Source organism: Quercus robur, chromosome 2 (genome assembly GCF_932294415.1).
Source record: "Quercus robur chromosome 2, dhQueRobu3.1, whole genome shotgun sequence".
NCBI classification, from domain to species: domain Eukaryota; kingdom Viridiplantae; phylum Streptophyta; class Magnoliopsida; order Fagales; family Fagaceae; genus Quercus; species Quercus robur.
Window position 1 is genome coordinate 77,565,367 of NC_065535.1, and position 22,203 is coordinate 77,587,569.

Sequence of the window (22,203 nt, forward strand, 5' to 3'; positions counted from 1 at the left end):
AAATATATTTATTTTATACTTTGGTCAGCTTTTTTTATCATTCAAAACACACATACCAAACACATATTTTATATTTTTTGAATACTGAAAAATGTTGTTTAAACCATGATACAAAACTTTTTTTTTTGTTTTATCCACACTAAAAACACGTTTTTCAATAACACTTTTTAAATCACAATTTTCACATCTTTTTAAACAATAATTTTTAAAAATTATGACCAAACGGACCCTAAAGTCCCTAAAACTTTTTTTTTTTTAATACCAAAAACAAATTAAAAATATCATTCAAATTGCTAACCTCAGTGAAAATGAGAGTGCAATCGACAGCAGGTATTCAAGTTGGCAATGCGTGTGTACTTATTACTGCGAGAGTTGCAACTTGCAAACGCAAATGCAAATTGCAATGCATGTTGGTGTTGTAGACAGTTTTTGTTTTGCGCACACAACACAGTGGGGTCCATTTGGGATTATGATCTTGGTGGGACCAGGTCTTTTTTGAGATATTTTGGTATTTGAGATTTTTGTTTGGAGAATACGTGACAAAGGCGGGTGGGTCCTGAGGAAAATATTGAAATTGTGGCCAGTTTAGTATCGTTGTTACAACGTTATTTGTATTTCTTTGAAAATATGTATGTATGAAAATATATTATATTGTTTAAATATTAAAAATTATTGTTTCAAATACACTATTAAACAGTTCTTAAAAGTTGAAAAATATGAAAAAAAAACGTACTTTTAGTCCTTTTTTTTTTTTTTTACAAAAAATTATACAATATAAATACTAATATATCTTGAAATATTTATTCCATATAGATATTTATGTCTTATAATAATATAAGTATTCTTTTAAGTATTACTAATTTTTAAATTTTATTATTATTATTTTATATTAATGAATAAAAATATTATCACAATTTGAATTTTGATATGATCTCAAAACTTTGAATATCTCTTCTTCTTCTTTTTTCTTTTTTTTTAGTGATTTGATTTCTTCTTTTTTTTTTTTAAATATTGGATTTAAACATTAAATATAGTGTGTACATTTAGTATGTATGCATCATTCTAATAAGGGAAGTGCAATATATTAGATTTTTTAATTAAATTATAAAAAAATAATAATGTTATTCGCCAATGAAGTATAAATAATATTGTCTTTTTCAAAGGACAGTTATATTCAATGATGCTATGTGTTTCAATTTGATGGGAGAAATTAAGGCATGTTGCTCTAAAGAATAATACCTAAGTTTTACCTTTATTCAAAAGTAAATATGGTAATGATACCAATGAATATATCTCAAAAAGAGCTTTTGCATAAATAAAACTTATGCACGAATTAAAAAGTAAAACCAGAAGTACAACATTATTTTTTTTTAGTATGATATTTAATAGAAGCAAAAGGTATAGAAACACACTTTTGTACGTACCTTGCCACAATTAGCATATGTGTGAAGTTATGATTAGATTAATTTTCACAAGTACACCTATGTGTAAGTGATGAAATCTATTCCCAAATTCATAAATATGTAAAGTGTGTGGTAAAATGTATGTGCAATGAAAAACTCTAAAGGAAAAGACTAGATTATAAAGGGGGTACCCTATGTTTGGATGGGAGAGATTGCGGTCACACACTCTTCGATAAATAAGTAGTAACAGACAAACTAGATTGGGCCCCGAAGTTATAGGCTTGTAGCTCGTGAGTTATTTTTTGTTTTTTTCCTGAATGCCACGTAGATGAGTTGTTTGCTTATGAAATGGACCACTTTCATTTCAAAACAAATGAAGATGATACTGAATCGATCACCACATTTTAAGCCACTACACCAGCAACCTCCACATACATGAAACTCCTTCATCATTATACCATGGAGTTATCATTGCACCCCAAGAATATTTAAAAAGTTTGACCCCTACAAATTACATCCCTAACAATCTAATTGGCCCAAAAAGGTTTAAGAAAAAGAAAAAAGAAAAAATTAAAGGTCAGTCGGCCCATGACATGTGATCATTCTTTACAAATAGACATGTTAACATATAACATTTTTTTTAGTACATAAACCTCAAATTCTATATCCTTGACAGCAAAAACAAACTCCAAGGTATCCATTTGTATTGTTCAATGGCAAATTTATCTCTTTCCTCGTGGGTTCTTAAAATTAAAAATAAAATAAAATAAAATAAAATTTTCTTTCCTCAACTTCGAAAAGGCATCTTCTCTCTTTAGTGGTTGTAAATGCAATTGATTGTACAAAATAAGATTTATGAAATTGTAGAAACTATTATTTAGTTGTTGGAATAAGTAACGAAAATTTGTCTAAAGAGGTGTAGGTTTTGTTGTGTGTCAGAAATGCGTAGTTTTTCTTATCTTGAATAGTCACTTTTTTTTTTCTTTTTCAATTTATTGCATGACTCTTTTCCTCTCCTTATGTTCCCCTGGTATTTTATTATTTTTGTTGATCTTCGGGGTAGGAAAGAATGTAAAATCCCATGACCCAAGGTACGTATGTCAATAGAGAAGAGATCAATTTCTTAAAAAAGATTGAATGAAATGATACCCTTTAAAAATGATTCTTGATTGGTGAATTGCTTCATTATTTTTTAGTTTCATATTGGTTAAATATGCTCTATATTTAGTATATTTCACTAGTCTGTTAGAATTGTTAAGTGTTAAAAGTAGTCACTCTCAAAGTAAAAGTTAATAGAGCAAAGAAAGAGTTTCGAAGGATGGACTTTTCAATCAAGCGCATGCTTAACTATGTACATGTGTGTATATACATTTGTGATTGATTTTCATTTATTGCAACTTGGCAGTTGGCACTATATAGCTCGGTCCCTCTAAGAAATAATATTGGTAACACCACTGACTTTGGTGAAGTTACAGAGCAAGTGGGTGTGTTGCAACTTGAAGTTCTGTGCTACTTCTTTGTGTATATATAGGAAGAATGGGAGTCTTGTTTTGTTATTGCATTCTTCTTCCTCCTTTAAGATTAGAGTTCATAGAGAAAGATGGATTTCTTGAGCTTTATAATATTTCTTTCCCTCATTTGGATCATAGTCCAAGTCTTCCATATAATTTCAAGAAGCAAAGCAATTCCCAAAATGCTTCCTCCAGGTCCAAAACCTTTTCCAGTAATAGGAAACCTCTTAGACCTTGGTGACAAACCCCACAAGTCACTAGCTAACCTTGCCAAGGTTCATGGCCCTATAATGAAACTGAAACTAGGCCAAGTAACCACAATAGTCATTTCTTCAGCAACCATGGCCAAAGAAGTCCTTCAAACACATGACCAACTCTTGTCCAACAGATGGGTGCCAGATGCTTTTCATGCCTGCAGACACCATGAGTTTAGCTTGCCATTGATACCCGTCTCTACCCGATGGAGAAACCTTCGTAGAATATGCATAGAACAATTATTCTCCAACAAGATACTAGATACAAACCAAGCTATCCGCAACAAGAAAGTGCAAGAACTCCTTGTTGATACTCAACAAAGCAGCCTAACAAGTGAGGCAGTAGATATTGGCAGAGCAGCTTTCAAGGCTACGGCTAACATGTTATCAAACACAATCTATTCGATGGATATGGTGGAGTCCAAATCTGACCAAGCTAAAGAGTTGAAGGAGCTGGTGTGGAATGTCATGAAAGATGGAGGGAAACCAAACTTGGCAGATTATTTTCCTGTGCTTAAGAAGATTGACCCCCAAGGATTAAGGCGAAGTGTAGCAGTGAACTCTGGAAGGATGTTAGACATCTTTGACCACATCATTACCCAAAGGCTGGAGTTGAGAAAAGTGTCTAGTTCTAACATGAACAATGATATGTTAGATACCCTTCTCAACATCAGTGAAGAAAAAAGTGAGGAGATGGACAAAACTAAGATAGAACGTCTATTGCTGGTTAGTATTTTTACTCTATCTTTGTCTTGGATTTCTTTTCTATCAGATTCAGATATTGGGTAAGTGGTAGTTTAATTACATGGTATCAGAGTAAGTAAAAATCCTACAAGTTGGTCCCCACTAAAACGTTTGGGATAAGTAGTAGTTTATTGCTTTCATAATTAGTCCTATTTTATTTTTTATTTTGATGGACAATGAATAGTATTGTTTATGATCTACAAAAAGAAACTCTAACTTAACGTTGTTATGAATTAGGACCTATTTGGTGCTGGCACGGAAACAACTTCAGCCACAGTGGAATGGGCAATGGCGGAGCTACTCCACAATCCAGAGGCATTGTCAAGAGCCAAAGTAGAGCTGGAGCAAGTCATTGGCAATGGCAACCAAGTTAAGGAATCAGATATCCCTCAGTTACCTTACTTACTAGCAATAATCAAAGAAACATTGAGGCTGCACCCAGCAGTCCCTTTCTTACTCCCCAGGAAAGCTGGAGCAGATGTAGAAATCAATGGTTACATTATCCCAAAAGGTGCACAAGTGCTAGTGAATGCATGGGCTATAGGCCGAGACCCGAGCTCTTGGGACAATGCAAAATCGTTTATGCCAGAGAGGTTCTTGGGGTCGGAAATTGATGTCAAAGGCAGGAACTTTGAGTTTTTACCGTTTGGTGGTGGAAGAAGAACATGTCCTGGTTTGCCATTGGCTGTGAGAATGTTACACTTGATGTTGGGTTCACTTATCCAGGACTTTGATTGGAAACTTGAGGATGGGATTAAACCTAAGGATTTGAACATTGAAGATAAGTTTGGCCTAACCTTACAGAAAGCTCATCCTCTAAGAGCTGTCCCTATTCCAGTTTAAAAACAGTTCGAAGATTTTCTTTGGTTGCAGCTGAAAACTGGGCCCTATTATTCAATTCAGGTTGTCACATCAGTGGAGGAAAAGTGCCGTAGCTTAATAAATTAATAAATTACTACTGGCTCCTCTACTTTCCAATGTTTATTTCTAGGGGTGACTATTTTTTTTTTTTTTTGGAGGAAAATTATAGGGGTGACTATGATTTGCTGTCTTTGTTATCTTTGTAATTTCATAATTTTGTTGGGTCCAAATAATATACATACATAGCTTGTCAATGGTAACCCATAAGGGTAGTTGGTACTTGTAACATAGCAATAAATGTAGCGATATATAGTGTTAGAGCATCTCCAATGGTGTAATTAAACGCATAAAAATCTCTATAATAGAGAATGACACTATAAAAATAGTCTCCAATGGACTCTCTATACTCGGAATTTTTTTTAGCTCATGAACAGTAGCTTATCAAGTCTGATGGGTTACTGTTCATTCTTTAAATGTTTTTTTTTATTATTATAATAATCAGATATTGAATAAAAAAATGTTGGAAGATATGTAGTTGTTAAAAAATAAATAAATAATGAACGAAGAAATAATATTTAAATGAGATAGAGAATCTGTTGGAAAGTGTATTTAAAAAAGTGAGTAGCTAAAAACTAAATGTTACTGTTCATTGTCCAAACAGTACAAAAATTTGGCTAATCTACTGGAGATGCTCTTAGTAATGGATTAATGTAAAAATAATGTTCCAATAACAATTTATCAACTTAATAAATTGATAAATTGTGATAGTAACCTAAATACATTTCCATACGGTCCATTAAATATGATCCAATTTTGTTGTGACAATGGCACTCATAGCCTAAGCCCCACAAATGTCACCTTCATAATCTTCTTGTTCTCTTTTGATGGGTCAAATAATGAAAAGTAGTAAAAGTAAATAAATAAATATTTTTTAACTAACTTGTGTGTGACTTCTCAAAAAAAAAAAAAAAAAAAATCAATTAGAATAAAAGCTCAACCTTAACTGTAGCCTTCACGGCATGCACTCATTAATGAGATTCATATTTAAATTGAGTAATGTTATAAACGCAATAATCTTCACAATAGTTGAGCTGGCAAGTTTTTTTTTTTTTTTTTTTTTTTCATTAGGCTCATCACTAATATCACTTTTTTTATTTATCAATAATAAATGATAAATGTTACATCAACATTATTTTTAAAACAAATCTTAGGTAATAAGCTGTTATAAATAGGCAAAAAATTAATTTCAATGATATGCTTAAATTATAACTAATAATATTCTGTTATCTAAGATTTATTTTGAAAATATTGTAAACATTTCTAGTAACAAACTGCTTAGTAGTTTTTTTTTATATATATTTTTTAATCTAAAAAGTTATCTCTATCTACATATACTATAAAACTGAAGCCTTTGACCTATATTTGACTTTTTTTTTACTTCCTTGGAGCTTGTCATGCAGGATTTGAAGCTCTCACATTTTTCCATGTCAACACTACTTTTAAAAAAAAAAAAAAAAAAAAAAAAAAAAAAAAAACTGTTTCTCACTATATCTCCACCTGATACTTCTTTTAAAAACTAAAACTATAACTCGATAATTATAATAATAATAAAAAAATAAAAAAACTCTCATCTATCAATCTCCTTCTCCTTCCCCAAAAAAACCCGATCAACTCTTTCTCTTCCTTTCGTCCCCATCTCCCTCTATATCACAAGCCTAGTACAAACCAAAGCCAAACCAAAACAGTATACATTAGCACAAACCCAAACAAAAACCAAAACCAAAATAATCCCATCTCCCTCAGAAACCAAATGATTTGTAAGGGGAAAAAATAGAGAAGAAGAAGTAGAGGGAGAAGAAAGCACAAATCTAAGTTGAACGAACAAAGAACTCAACTCTCACAGCAAGTAGCCCTCATCATTCCGGAAGTCACCTAAAGGTCCTGAACGAAACCCCTTCTTCTTCTTTGTTTTGTCCTCATTTTCATCTCCACGTGACTAATTTCTCTATTGCTATTTTTTTTTTTTTTAGCTTGGGCAAATTATAACTTGGTCTCACGTGATTTGACCAAAATTTAAATTGTCTACTTGTAATTTGAAATTTGACACTTTACCCTTTTGAAATTAGCTCAATTAAAGTTTCGTAACTCACATCTGTTAAAAAATAAAAATAAGGCTAAATATGTAATTTTGTTCCACTTTTATGTCTCTCTCTTCCCAAAACAAAAAACACATGCAAAAACAAGACAAAATAAGATAAAAAAAAGGGAGGATTTTGTAAAAATTAAGAATCATCATAATCTCTTCTCCTCCGCATCCCATTCATCAAAGCTCCAGCCAAAATAACTTCTTCTTCTTTTTTCTTTTTTCTTCTTTTTTTTTTTCAAGTTTACTTCTATTAGACCCCTAATCAAGCAGGTTAATATAATTTCCACTTAATTAACTAGTCCGCTTTCAGCCTATTTGATTGAAATAATGAATTATCACAGTCGAAATTTTTTTACTCTAGTAGTAATTGTAGTGAATATTTTGTTCAACATTTATTTCAAGTTTGAAAGGGAGAAGATTTAAACGTTCTTTGATTTAATATACGATCCTTGGAGTGTGTGCGAGTTGGTAATAAGAGCACTGGTATCACCGCCAATTTTTTGGAAATGGCTTGTGGGTTTTTTCCGTTGATCCTTTCTCCTCTCTTGAAATAGTTGGGTTTAGAGATTTATCTGAGACCTGGATGTGTCTAGGAATTACTTAAGTTACTACATATTGGCTAATATTCCTGGAGATGAATCTTTCTACAAGCACTATACGTTCACTGCCAAGCCTTCCACTCCAAATTAGAAAACAAACAAATAAATGCACACAAAACCCACTGAACAAAGGAGAGATAAAGTCCATGTGAGTTAAGAGAGAGACCAATACCACATTTTTATTGCTAAGTGCTTAGATTTAATATTAGTTTTTTTGTTTGATTTTTTACTTTTTGAAATTGTTGTTAAGAGTTTTGAATATAGAGTCCAAGTATTAATTTTTACAAAACTCTCCATTTTTTATTTTGTTTTGTCTTATTTTCTTCCTCATCTAAAAAGGCAAAACAAAGAGAGAAAATGTCCTGTCTGGTGATGGCTTTAAGAAGTTATTTGGATGCAAAACTGCTAAAGGTTTAAATTTCAGTAGAAGCAAATTGTAATCGCTTGTCGCTGCAAAAAATTTAACTATTTGAAGATTGTACTGCTATGCTTCTGTTATATATCTGGTGTTAACAGAGGCATATGTAACACTGTTTATATACAAGTTGTCATATATATATATATATATATATTAATGTATGCAATAATGTATTATGCCTTAACACATTTTCAAAACTAATTGTAACCTACTAATCATGATAGGTTCATCACTTTTTACTATCATGACTTTACACATTTTTGAACCTAAATGTAACTTAAGAACTTATAATAGAAAATACATGTAATACAAATAGTTTCAACAGAGACACCATTTATTTATTTATTTATAGTTTATACAAATCCGAAAAAAATCTCATATGTCATCACTATATTCATATTTGCAATTTCGTATGCTAATGTAGTATTCAAGGTTAGATTGAGGGATTTAGTTCCATGCAAACTTAGAGAACCATATGTCATTTTCATAAACTTCAAGAGATAGAGATAATAAATACCCACTTCGGTCCAATTTGGCCCATTTTGATCAATTTGGTTTAATTTTGTCCAATTCGGTCTATTTGGTCCATTTTGGTCTACTTTAGTCCATTTAGTTAAGTTTGGTCCATTTTGGGTGACTATAAACTAAAAATAAATAAAGCTATTATCTTTATCTCTTAAAGTTGAAGAAAATACTAAACTCTCTCATATTTTCTTCCCGAAAAAAGGTGACTATGCTATCTCTCTCTCTAGATTTTTAATTCTTTCTTGCAACTTTATTTTAGGTAGATGAATTTTTATGTTTTTTAATATTGCTACTTTGGGTTGATCTATTAAGGTGTTGTATTGTTGTGCTTTTTGAGTTTCCCACCACAAGTCCTCTCTCTTCCTCTTATAACTTTGGTTTGTTTTATTTTTGAGTTAATCATTCGTTTGTTTGAAAGTGAGAATTTGAGTTTAAATCAAAACACAATCTACATGGCTATATATTTAAATGCGCCTATCAATTATTTGAGTAATATCAATTGTAATTATGTGATAAGTTTTGATTATCATGATAATCTCCTTAAGAGAATCAGATGTTGAAAACTAAAAATTTTAGTTCTACCAAAAGAAATTAAGAAAATATAATAACCTGGAGTGTGTGGGATAAGTGACTACATACACTGAGGGTAGGGCTGTCCACAAGTCGGGTTTGTGCCTAACCCGGACTTGACCTGAAAACTCGGGTGGGGGAAAAAGGTAGCTCGAAACCGACCTGGTAGCGGATCGGCCAATTCAAGTCTCGTCAGGTATTAGGTTGTGTTGGTTGGTTTTGGGATTTGTTAACAAGGCTAATATTTGGCTGGATTCGTCAAGATTTGGCCAATATTTGGCTGGATCCATTGAGATCTGGCCTAGATATCGTTGGATAATGACGAGATCTCACCAAATCTCAAAGGATCTGAACTAGATCTCGACGACTCCAAGGAGAGAGAGAGAGAGAGAGAGAGAGAGAGGACGAGGGTTAGGGATGGTGTTACTGTGAAAGTCCTTTGGTTGGTTTGGTTTCCATCGGGTTTTGAAACCCAAAACCGCCACTCAACCTGCACCCTTCGGCCTTTGACGTTGATGACCCACTGCCGACCTCAGATTGCTCTGATTGGGCCAGTCTCAGTTTAGGCGTCACCGTGTCAGTTGATTTTGGGGGGTTACTGGTGGCTATGGATAGCCTTAACTAAGAGAATAGTTAGATATTCAAAGAGGTCTGGATATGCTTATTTATCAGGAAAAATTAAGAAAATATAATGCATATTAAAAGAGTTAGAAGAATATGAACCACTTTACGAAAGAATAATATCAATCAAAAATACCAAAAATTATAAAATTATATATTTGTAAAAAGAGATAGAAATTACTTTTATAAATTGTTTAATTCTAGGGAAACAAATTATGTAGGATAAAATTTAGTGAATGAATAATATATTATACCTCATTTCAAAATAATTATATATTTCCACACATCATGCAGGTCTCTAACTACTTATCTCCATGATCATTGAGACCAACTCACATATTGGCACTGCATTTGCTCAATTGCCATACCAATGTCTTTATAAAAGGTCATGTGAAGAAAACCAACAAGCTGGTGATCTAAAACATTTTTGAAGAAGGGGGAGAGAGGGACAACGAATCATACCCGGCTCACACACAACCAAATATGAAGATCCCAATCTCAATCAATATTTAAGCCCTCCATTTTTTATATACTAGTTTATGTCTAGCACGACGCTCAAATACTTTATAATTTCATTTGAAATTATTTTTATGTATATTAACACATACATATTATATAATACTTATTTTGTTGTATAATATTTATGTTTGCCAGCAATACTGTTGAATGCTTTGAACTTTGATTTTCTTAATTCATATTTTATTTTTAAAAAATTGTTCAACACTATAAGTCTCTATTTTTTTAAGTAATAAATAATATTTATTGTTACAAATAGACTTTATTAAAATCTAAAATTAAGAATTTAAAGTATAAATTTTTTTTATATCCTAAAATTACATAAGTTAATTAAGCAACCCCCCGAACACTTCCTTAACCACTCCATTCTCACACACAACCAAATACAAAGATCCCAATCTCAAACACCCAATTCATTATCTCAATGAAATGAAGGAAATCATTTGTAAGTATTAGCATAAAGAGAACGTGATTAAAAAAAGAGAAATTGGCTAAAAGCACATTCATTTATCAAATTTTAATTGCCTTTAGTTGGGCTTTTGTATTCTTAAAAATTTTAAAATATATATAATAAAAAAAACAAAAAAAAATATAGAAAAACTTTGAAATCATCATCAATTTTTATTTTTATCACTATGGCTCATACCGCACAAAATAGCAAAAAAAAAAAAAAAAAAAAAACTACAAAGAAACCTACTAATTATGAGTTTTAGAACAAAATAAAAAATAGCTAACTTCATTTTTTTTTATTTTTCTTCATTTTTAAAACAAAATACATTTACGACTTTTCCACACCAAAATCCCACACACCCAAAGACTCAAAGTCAATCACTGCCTTTACAAAATCCACAATGTCTGACTTCAATATCAAACCGTAAGCTTTCATCACTAAATAAAAAAAATGCAAGCCTGTTTTCTTGATCATAGTCTACTCATACGGGTTAGGATCAAATGGTACAACAATGTTGGAGTTATGCAGGTGTTGTTGAAAGGTTGAAGGTATATGACATCATTCTTGGTTTGGGTGTATTTGAGATGAAATGTCATGAAGGGCTATAGGCATGTGTATATAAAGGAGTAGAAGTGCAATGGGTGAAAATGGTGAATGAAAATGCAAAGAGTTTTTTGTGCGAGAGAGAAAAAAAAAAGTCTTGAAAAAGTGAATCGAAGGAAACAAATAGTAATCTTGAAACATTGGATCAACGAAAATAGAGTAGTCTTGAAACTTTGAATGAAAGGAAATAAAAATTTCCTATTCTAAAATATATTTCTAATGTAGCTTACAAGTATTTACTTCTCTTTTTAAAGGGTGCACCACATAATAAAACATCAAACTCTCCTGCATGAAATCCCCGCTCTATATATATATATATATGAAGATATTTTTTTTCAAATCCTCTTTAGATATTTTGGTTTACAAATAGTGTCCCCATTAATCATAAAACAACTACTTAACAAGGTTATTGTTATTGGGTGTTGTTCAACACCCATTAAGATTGAATTTTTTATTAATAAAATATTGTTGCTTTTTAGGAGTAGAAAAAAAGCATGATAAAGCAATTCTTAAGTGTCACAAGGTTCTAATTAGCTCAATTTGTAAAGTCTTTAATGACTAAATAAGAGATCTAAGATTCAATTCCCGTCTATACTAAAAACTAATTGATGTGATGGTCTAATGATAAAGAGTTATCATAAAAAATAAGCACTTAGGGTACGTTTGGTACACTGAATGTAAATTACATTAAGAATAGTAATTTTTATTACTGGGAATAAAAGACATTGTAATGGAATAGCTATTACTATTCATAAGTTTGGTTGTTACATATGCAAAACTTGTAAAAGATGATATATAAGAAAATTTTGTATTTTTGGAAATATATTAATTTTAAAACCTATTATATGCACTAAGGAATAACTATTACATTCATTTTAAAGAGGAATAGCTATTCTTCAATTTAAAAAATAGTTATTCCAATGTAATAACTAATTTATGTAATAAATATGTAACCAAATGACTGAATTGCTATTACATATAAATAATTATTCCATTACATGAGCTATTACAGCATACCAAACATACCCTTAAGTTGAAACCATCTTAAAAAAATATATATCGTGGACTCATGGAACATAAGAAATCACTCATTTTACAACAAGACCCAAATACCCTTTTTTTTTTTTTTTTCAAGTTATTTCCTCTTCTTTTCCTTTACTAACATTTTCAACTTGGTTATGGACTTTACTTTTCCATATCTACAAAACAACCACTCAAATGCCCCAAATTTCAAAACCAATCCAAATTGTCAAGCTTTTTCACATCCCAAATTGAACGGTCACCAAAACAACCCAGATACAACCAAAAACAGAGGAAGAAAAAGTAGAAAAAAAGAAAAAGGGGAGGCTGTCGCCTACAGGTGGTGATAGTGGCCCCGGTGAGCACCACTATCAAATAGGCATTTATCGTTTAGCTATAGGGGTAGGGCCAGTTGCTTACGTATAGCCTATGCACATTCGAAGACTTCCATATGATGCTTGCCGATGCATTTGGCTGTAGACAAAAACTAAATGGAGGTGTTTATATATATATATATATATATATTAAATTTTATTCTTTTATTTTTTAAATGCAAAATTACTAATTAATTTTTTGTAATTTTGTTCTATTAACATTTTTTTAATTGGTAACAAAATAGGACTAATCCACTTATTTAAAAAAAAAAAAAAAAAAAAAAAAAAAAAAAAAACTGCCATCCACAAAACAATGTACTTACAATATTCTTCTTTTATTTCTACAGATTTTGCCTTCTTCTTTCTACAACTTTCCTTTGTTGTACTCAAATATTTCTTTAATAGAATAAAACATAATCACATTAAAAAAAAAATACATATTTACATTGTACTTGCAGTGTAAATTTACATCATAGATACACAAAAAATGGCAAATGATATTTGAAATTATGTATAAAATTTTAGCATTTTTGTGTGTTTACAATATAAACATATAAAGTCCTTAAAAAAAAGGTACAATATGCTGTACCAGTTGACAGAATATAAAAGCTTATTAAGGTTATGTTTGAATTGGGCTGAAAATCCACGTCTGCGTCTGTGTTTTTCCCTTTCTTTTTTTTTTTTTTTTTTTTTTTTTTTTTTTTTTTCACGCGTTTGTGAGACTTCGGCTACTGTTCATGTACTGTTCAATGAATAGTAGCTGCAAAGTTTGACTTTTCTCACCTTTTCAGCCCATCAGTGCACATTGTGTACTGTTCACGGACTCACAAATTTCACTTTTCAACAACTTTTTCATTAAAAATGGGTCCTACGGTACTATTCATACATTTAAAAATTATTTTGCTACAGTATTTTTCAGTTTTCAATTTTCAACTATATCCAAACGGACCCTAAATCGATCACCACATTTTAAGCCACTACACCAGCAACCTCCACATACATGAAACTCCTTCATCATTATACCATGGAGTTATCATTGCACCCCAAGAATATTTAAAAAGTTTGACCCCTACAAATTACATCCCTAACAATCTAATTGGCCCAAAAAGGTTTAAGAAAAAGAGAAAAGAAAAAATTAAAGGTCAGTCGGCCCATGACATGTGATCATTCTTTACAAATAGACATGTTAACATATAACATTTTTTTTAGTACATAAACCTCAAATTCTATATCCTTGACAGCAAAAACAAACTCCAAGGTTTCCATTTGTAGTTGTTCAATGGCAAATTTATCTCTTTCCTCGTGGGTTCTTAAAATTAAAAATAAAATAAAATTCTCTTTCCTCAACTTCGAAAAGGCATCTTCTCTCTTTAGTGGTTGTAAATGCAATTGATCTCACAAAATAAGATGTATGAAATTGTAGAAACTATTATTTAGTTGTTGGAATAAGTAACGAAAATTTGTCTAAAGAGGTGTAGGTTTTGTTGTGTCGGAAATGCGTAGTTTTTCTTATCTTGAATAGTCACATTTTTTTCTTTTTCAATTTATTGCATGACTCTTTTCCTCTCCTTTTGTTCCCCTGGCATTTTACTATTTTTGTTGATCTTCGGGGTAGGAAAGAATGTAAAATCCCATGACCCAAGGTACGTATGTCAATAGAGAAGAGATCAATTTCTTAAAAAAGATTGAATGAAATGATACCCTTTAAAAATGATTCTTGATTCGTGAATTGCTTCATTATTTTTGAGTTTCATATTTGTTAAATATGCTCTATATTTAGTATATTTCACTAGTCTGTTAGAATTGTTAAGTGTTAAAAGTAGTCACTCTCAAAGTAAAAGTTAAGAGAGCAAAGAAAGAGTTTCGAAGGATGGACTTTTCAATCAAACGCATGCTTAACTATGTACGTGTGTATATACATTTGTGATTGATTTTCATTTATTGCAACTTGGCAGTTGGCACTATATAGCTCGGTCCCTCTAAGAAATAATATTGGTACCACCACTGACTTTGGTGAAGTTACAGAGCAAGTGGGTGTGTTGCAACTTGAAGTTTTGTGCTACTTCTTTGTGTATATATAGGAAGAATGGGAGTCTTGTTTTGTTATTGCATTCTTCTTCCTCCTTTAAGATTAGAGTTCACAGAGAAAGATGGATTTCTTGAGCTTTATAATATTTCTTTCCCTCATTTGGATCATAGTCCAAGTCTTCCATATAATTTCAAGAAGCAAAGCAATTCCCAAAATGCTTCCTCCAGGTCCAAAACCTTTTCCAGTAATAGGAAACCTCTTAGACCTTGGTGACAAACCCCACAAGTCCCTAGCTAACCTTGCCAAGGTTCATGGCCCTATAATGAAACTGAAACTAGGCCAAGTAACAACAATATCATTTCTTCAGCAACCATGGCCAAAAAAGTCCTTCAAACACATGACCAACTCTTGTCCAACAGATGGGTGCCAGATGCTTTTCATGCCTGCAGACACCACGAGTTTAGCTTGCCATTGATACCCGTCTCTACCCGATGGAGAAACCTTCGTAGAATATGCATAGAACAATTATTCTCCAAAAAGATACTAGATACAAACCAAGCTATCCGCAACAAGAAAGTGCAAGAACTCCTTGTTGATACTCAACAAAGCAGCCTAACAAGTGAGGCAGTAGATATTGGCAGAGCAGCTTTCAAGGCTACGGCTAACATGTTATCAAACACAATCTATTCGATGGATATGGTGGAGTCCAAATCTGACCAAGCTAAAGAGTTGAAGGAGCTGGTGTGGAATGTCATGAAAGATGCAGGGAAACCAAACTTGGCAGATTATTTTCCTGTGCTTAAGAAGATTGACCCCCAAGGATTAAGGCGAAGTGTAGCAGTGAACTTTGGAAGGATGTTAGACATCTTTGACCACATCATTACCCAAAGGCTGGAGTTGAGAAAAGTGTCTAGTTCTAACATGAACAATGATATGTTAGATACCCTTCTCAACATCAGTGAAGAAAAAAGTGAGGAGATGGACAAAACTAAGATAGAACGTCTATTGCTGGTTAGTATTTTTACTCTATCTTTGTCTTGGATTTCTTTTCTATCAGATTCAGATATTGGGTAAGTGGTAGTTTAATTACATGGTATCGGAGCAAGTAAAAATCCTACAAGTTGGTCCCCACTAATACGTTTGGGATAAGTAGTAGTTTATTGCTTTCATAATTAGTCCTATTTTATTTTTTATTTTGATGGACAATATATTATGGACATAGCATTTCTCTCTCTCTCTCTCTCTCTCTTTGTCTGTCTCTCTCTCTCTCTCTCAAGTGACAACTTATTCTTACCCCACTTATTACCAAAATAACTTTAAATGTTTACTAGCCTAAAATATCTTTAAATTTTACTGCGCTAAAAAACATAAGCTTAAACATTAAGTAAGCCCAACAACTGCAAATCCTGTTTCTCCTCATCTCAAAACTAGACATAGCACTGACCTTTTTTCAAAGCCACCTATTATGCAAGTTTGGGCATTATTTTTAGAGATAGTCAAGATTCTCCTATTATAGTCCATACTAAATTAATTCCTTGCCAAGGAAACCTATTGTAGACGGCTACCATGCTCTATTGAGTGTTACACTCTTACCACAAACTATGGATCAAAGATTTGATTGTGGAGCTTGCCAACTCAAAGTTGCTGGCATCAATTGGGTTGTATGAACTATGCTTGAATGAGATTTCGGATGTGTTAGAACAAATTCATGCTTTTTGTGAAATAGGCAGGACATATATCCTATAGGATAGTTTCTAGATTGTACAATAAGTAAGCACAAGCGTTGGAGTTCTATCGCTTTTGAATTTTTTTATTTTAAAAAAAAAACTATTTAGAATGTTTCATAAATATTTCATTTTTGGAATTTTCTCGTGCATCGCATGGGTTAGTGACTAGTGGATATAATTATGCAAACGCCACTCATGGAACATCACTCCTTGCCTTTTGCCTCCCTTAATTATTACTCTTTGGGTGTGTTTGGATACCACTTATTATTGAAAATTGAAAATATTGTAGCAAAATAATTTTTAAATATGTGAATAGTACCATGAGACCTAGTTTTGAAGTTGTTTTTACTGAAAAAAGTACTTGCGAGTCCAGTAAACAGTGTATGGGATCCACTGAAAAATGTGGAAGTGAATAGTACCATGGGACCTAGTTTTGAAGTTGTTTTTGCTAAAAAAAACTACTTGCTGGTCTTGTGAACAGTATATGAGACCCATTGAAAAACATGAGACACAGCTGAAAAGTGCTTTTCAGTACTATCCAAACATACACTTCGAGCAATCTTTAAATAAGCTGATAGGCCATTTCATAAATTATAAATTATGAAGCATGTAACTGTTATTTTCAATTAATCGCAGCTATATATATAATCTATATATGAATTAGGACCTAATGGATGTACTTAATTAATTTGTTATCTAAGCCTTTTTCTTACTTTTCTAATATAATTTCTTATTATATTTTTTTTTTCTTTTCTCTTTCAATGAGGTGAAGATATATATATTTTTGATGAACTGGTGAAGATATATATATATATATATATATATGTATATTTATATATAGTGCTCACACACGTTATATGGTGCTTTTTGGAAAGCATACTAATTAACTTCTGCTTATTGTTTTTTATTTTTGTTATTATGTTTTTGAATTAAGTATATATGTGACGGATTATTAAGATTAATGTCCTCATGGAATTTTGACTGAAGGAAAGAAAAATCCTTAATGCCATGTGCCTATATATTTTTAGGAACTTATTAATTAACAAGTTCCTAAAAATATATAGGGGCAATGATCAGAATTTAAGTTTTCAGAAGAAAATTTCACATATATACACAAAAATTTGGTTAGAGTAGAATTCAATGAATGCTAACAAGGTACGTGGTTAATTTGGCATACAAGTTATTATTTACAATTTTTTTTATGATAAAAAATATTTTTATGGTTAAGGATAACTCAATATGCATCTAAGATTTCTTTATTTAGTTAGAGTTTGACAATAAATTTCCATAAGTTCGATCAATATGGGATCATGACGCTCATCATGATGCTAAAGAGTATATGATAGTTTATCTGTGATGAAACTTCTTTTGTTGATTATTTAGACAGGTTGACCACAAATGCTAAAGAGTATATGGATACATATATGTATCCACTCCAGCTAGGAAAATAAAGGGTACCACAAAAAAATAGCTGGTGTATATCAACTCCCACTTCAAACTTAGTTTTGAGACAGTTTCCAGGGCTAATATTTGTCTCCAGCTTGTTGGCACATCTTCTATAGTAAAAATCTACATGTGTTTTTTATTTACTTTGTTCAATCAAGTCCCTTAACTTTACAATATCAGGCATCCCTCCTGTTTCCACATAAACAAGCTGTGTCTGCTATTGCTTTGGGCTAAGAAATTGAATTACAATATATTGGCCGGGCAAGGAAATTAATATTGGTTTATTTGTCAATTATTAGTTAACTAGTAATTGACAAATAAACCAAGATTAATTTCCTAGAATTATTATTATTATTATTTTTTTTTTTTTTTTGTGTGGCCCCCTGATAAGATACTTCAGCAATATATATATTTTTTGATAAGGACACTTCAGCAATTGAGTTGACGCAAGTTAATGTATAATCTGTTCATAAATTTTTAAAGATTTTGACCCTGTCATTTCGCTTTTTTATTTTTTTTATTTTTTTTTATTTTATGGTATATGAGTTTTCAAAAAAAAAAAAAAAAAAAAAAAGACTGAAACATAGAATTATGATCTTGGAACAACCTGATTGTAAGAATTAAGAATTAGGAACATGCTTAATTTTATCTTTCATTGTTTACATTGGAAAAGATTTTCAATAAGTTCTTTCACATTAAGAAAATTGAGAAACATTATTGAAATACAAAATTCTTGAAAAAATTAGAATCTGTTTTAGATGACAAATATAAAAAGAAAAGTAAGTGGTCTTCATTCAGAGTCAAAGTTCAAAATAGCTTTTGAATGAAAATGTCCCTCATAATCCCCTTAAACATTATAAATAAGGACTTACGCAAATCCATACCCCAAGAACAATTTAAGCTCCAGTACAATGGGGTCTCATAAATTCTACCCTCCTTTGGTCTTTCTACTCCTCATGTTTTGTCTATTAACCATCACAGCTACTACAGGATCCCATGTAAATCTCTCTCTCTCTCTCTCTTTGCCCACACACATATTCATGCATACATAACTTTTTTTTTTCTTTTTTCTTTTTTGTGGATAAAAGTTAGAAAACATGCATTCATAACTTATAAAACTGTTACAGTAATGATTACATTTGGTGGTTGGTGCTAGCTAGTGGCATAGTAAGAGAGCAAAGGGTACACAAAACTGGTTGAATCATGGTGGAGATTTGCATAATAGAAGATATGCCAACAAGGAGACCAAAATCAGCCCTACAACTGTTTCAAAACTACGTCTAAAGTGGAAATTCTATGCTGGCGATAATATAAGTGCAACGCCAGCCATTTTCGATGGTAACCTATATTTCCCAAGCTGGAATGGTTACATCTATTCCATCAAAGTGTCTGATGGATCTCTAGTTTGGAAGAAGAATCTGCAAAAGTTAACTGGCCTTAAAGCATCTGCGTTTGTAACTAATGTCAACTGGACAGTATCAAGATCAACACCAACAATAGCTGATGACCTCCTCATCATTGGAATCTATGGACCAGCTGTGGTTATTGCTGTGGAAAGATCAACTGGGAAGCATGTTTGGTCAACACAGCTAGACAACCATGCTGCTGGATTTATCACCATGTCTGGAACTTATTTCAATGGGTTAGTAAATCATCTATAAACTATAGCCAATCATGCGTGTATATAGATTAGAGTTACACAGATTGATCATTTTTAGTGTTTCTAACCAAAAAAACTTCAGGTTTAAATCTCTTGTCTCCTAATTATCGAATTAGTGGTAAATAATTTTTTTTTTTAAAAAGACTATGTAGCCAAAAAAAGAAGAAGACCTCAATTACTTATTTCCAGCATGATTACACTACTTTATTAAAATGTTGATACAATGAATGCTCATACAAGTTCTTTACAATTTTTTTAAGATAAAAGATCTTTCTTGGATAAGAATAACTCAATATACATCAAAGATTTCTTTATTTGGTTAGATGTAAACAATAAATTTCCATAAGTTCGATCAATATGATCATGATGACGCTTGCCATGATGCTAAAGCGTATAATAGTTTATTAGTGATCGCAACATTATCCAAAAAATAAAAGAAGCCGTGCCGCCATGGTCCATGGTGCATGTTCGTGATCGAAAAGGAAAGCCAACTTGTTCAGACTTGAGAGCACCTGCTTTTTATATGTATATAGATTGAGTATTGAGTTTATTTCAAAACAAGATGAACGTATATTATTCGACCTTAACTTGTGCCTGTAAAAAATTAATAAACAAAACGTTTATAAATAAATTATTATATCCAAACAAGAAAAAAAAAAAGGGCAGAGTGAAAAACAAATCTTATAGAGTAGTCTATGCGATTATGTAAAGAAATTCAATTTCATTACCAAAAAAAAAATGTAAAGAAATTCAATTTAGATTGCACTAATTTTAAGGAAAATTTTGTTTCCGCTTCCCATAGATGAAAATACACATTAAGTAATGAGGAAAGAACATATTGAACTTATATTATTAAAGATTAGTGAATTTTGCCTACATAGCTCATCCCATGTGATATTTGCTATATTTGATTTTTGTAGGGGCTTCTATGTTGGTACATCTTCACTAGAAGAAATTCTTGGAATTGGACAATGCTGCACCTTCCGTGGTAGCTTATCCAAATTAGATGTTCATTCTGGTTCCATCTTATGGCAAACTTTTATGTTGCCTGATAACCATAACAAACTTGGAGGATATTCTGGAGCTGCTATATGGGGAAGTAGTCCTTCCATTGATATCACAAGGAATCATGTCTACATTGCCACTGGGAACTTATACTCAACTCCGTTAAATGTATCCCAATGTCAGGAAAAGGAGAATAATCAAACTGTACCAACTCATCTAGACGAGTGTCTTGAGCTTGATATCCACTCAGAATCAATCCTGGCACTTGATCTAGATTTTGGAAAGATAAAATGGTATCACCAACTAGGAGGGTATGATGTATGGTTCTTGGCATGTAGCAATCTTTCCACCCCTAATTGTCCACCTGGTCCAAACCTAGATGCTGATTTTGGGGAGGCACCATTAATGCTAAGCATAAAGAGGAATGAGACCAAATTAGATATTGTTGCTGCTATTCAGAAAAGTGGCTTTGCTTGGGCTTTGGATCGTAATAATGGCAGCCTCATATGGTCTACAGTAAGTTGGCTTGATCTTAGACAAAATGCCTTAGAAACATTTGCCTTTGCAAAAATGCTTAGTTTGTCGCATTTAAATTGTCTCTGACACATTTTTTATATGATATCAAATACATATGAGTAATACTAGGGACAGAGCATTTTTCATAATTTATTGATGTTTTACACGGACTTACTACTGATACAAATTTAATGTTTTCAATTCGCAACTTGTAACTTCAGTGAACATAAAACATTTGTGTATCTAGACTTACTGAATACACAACCTTACTTACCAGGTTTGCTAACTAAGATTAATTTTGAGAATGTAGTATTTCAAACCCATGTTGTCCACTTCATGATAATTGCTCTTTATCACCAAATCAAGTTACTAATTGGTTTTTGGTGTAAGCATAGATAAAACTCCAAATATTCTATTCAACGACAAAATTTTTTACCAACTGAGTTAACTGAAACTTACTGCTAACTAAGATTTTGATGCAGGAAGCTGGACCTGGTGGCATTCAGGGAGGGGGTACTTGGGGAGCAGCCACCGACACCAAGAGGGTGTATACCAACATTGCCAACTCTGATGGCAAGAACTTCACTCTCAAACCATCTAAGGCAACTACAACTGCTGGTGGATGGGTGGCAATGAATGCTCACAATGGCAATATCCTTTGGTCCACCGCCAATCCTAGCAATGCCACCGCTGCTGGTCCTGTTACTGTGGCTAATAATGTGCTCTTTGCTGGATCCACAAATCCAAGAGGACCCATATATGCGATGAATGCCAAAACTGGAGAAATCCTATGGTCATATGAAACAGGAGCCATAGTCTTTGGGGGAATGTCGGTGAGTGATGGATGTGTATATTTGGGTAATGGATATAGGTTTGCATCCTCCCCTAAGGGAACATCACTCTTTGCCTTTTGCATCTCATGAGTACTCCTTGATCAGTAATATATAAATAAAGATATGCCATTTAATTCATTAAGGCATGTAACTGTTATTTTCGTTCGATCCTAGCTAAAAATAAAATATAAACTATTTGAAATTAATTTGTTATTTAGCCTTTTTCATTATTTTTCAAATATAATTTGTTATTTTCTTTTTACTTTTCATGAGGTGAATGTATATATCAAATTTGATGGTCTAGTTGGATACTTAGCCCTAATGTTATATGATTCTTTCGGGAATGCGATACTAATTAATTTCTCCTCCTC

The 22,203-nt window shown here is 32.1% G+C and overlaps 3 protein-coding genes across 3 annotated transcripts; all 3 read left to right on the top strand.

The window, feature by feature from the left end:
* Nucleotides 1-2,844: 2,844 nt before the first annotated feature.
* Nucleotides 2,845-5,033, top strand: LOC126715125 (geraniol 8-hydroxylase-like). Its single transcript, XM_050415568.1, has 2 exons — nt 2,845-3,894; nt 4,150-5,033. Exons 1-2 carry the CDS (start codon nt 3,004-3,006, stop codon nt 4,753-4,755), a joined length of 1,497 nt encoding a protein of 498 aa, XP_050271525.1. The 5' UTR covers nt 2,845-3,003; the 3' UTR covers nt 4,756-5,033.
* A 9,984-nt stretch (nt 5,034-15,017) lies between these two features.
* On the top strand, nt 15,018-15,719 carry LOC126703729 (geraniol 8-hydroxylase-like). Its single transcript, XM_050402814.1, has one exon. It carries the CDS (start codon nt 15,018-15,020, stop codon nt 15,717-15,719), a length of 702 nt encoding a protein of 233 aa, XP_050258771.1.
* Nucleotides 15,720-18,614: 2,895 nt separating this feature from the next.
* Nucleotides 18,615-22,038, top strand: LOC126715124 (uncharacterized). The gene is made up of 4 exons (XM_050415566.1): nt 18,615-18,816; nt 18,979-19,460; nt 20,399-20,999; nt 21,482-22,038. The coding sequence occupies exons 1-4, from the start codon at nt 18,730-18,732 to the stop codon at nt 21,920-21,922; spliced, it is 1,611 nt and encodes a 536-aa protein (XP_050271523.1). The 5' UTR covers nt 18,615-18,729; the 3' UTR covers nt 21,923-22,038.
* The last annotated feature ends 165 nt before the right edge of the window (nt 22,039-22,203 follow it).

Excerpts from the sequence above, each read along its gene's own strand:
- LOC126715125 (XM_050415568.1), top strand. The coding sequence starts at position 3,004 with ATGGATTTCTTGAGCTTTATAATATTTCTTTCCCTCATTTGGATCATA. Across the intron at positions 3,895-4,149 it reads AGATAGAACGTCTATTGCTG|GACCTATTTGGTGCTGGCAC; the intron begins GTTAGTATTTTT and ends GTTATGAATTAG.
- LOC126703729 (XM_050402814.1), top strand. The coding sequence starts at position 15,018 with ATGGCCAAAAAAGTCCTTCAAACACATGACCAACTCTTGTCCAACAGA.
- LOC126715124 (XM_050415566.1), top strand. The coding sequence starts at position 18,730 with ATGGGGTCTCATAAATTCTACCCTCCTTTGGTCTTTCTACTCCTCATG. Across the intron at positions 19,461-20,398 it reads TCTGGAACTTATTTCAATGG|GGGCTTCTATGTTGGTACAT; the intron begins GTTAGTAAATCA and ends TGATTTTTGTAG. Across the intron at positions 21,000-21,481 it reads GCAGCCTCATATGGTCTACA|GAAGCTGGACCTGGTGGCAT; the intron begins GTAAGTTGGCTT and ends ATTTTGATGCAG.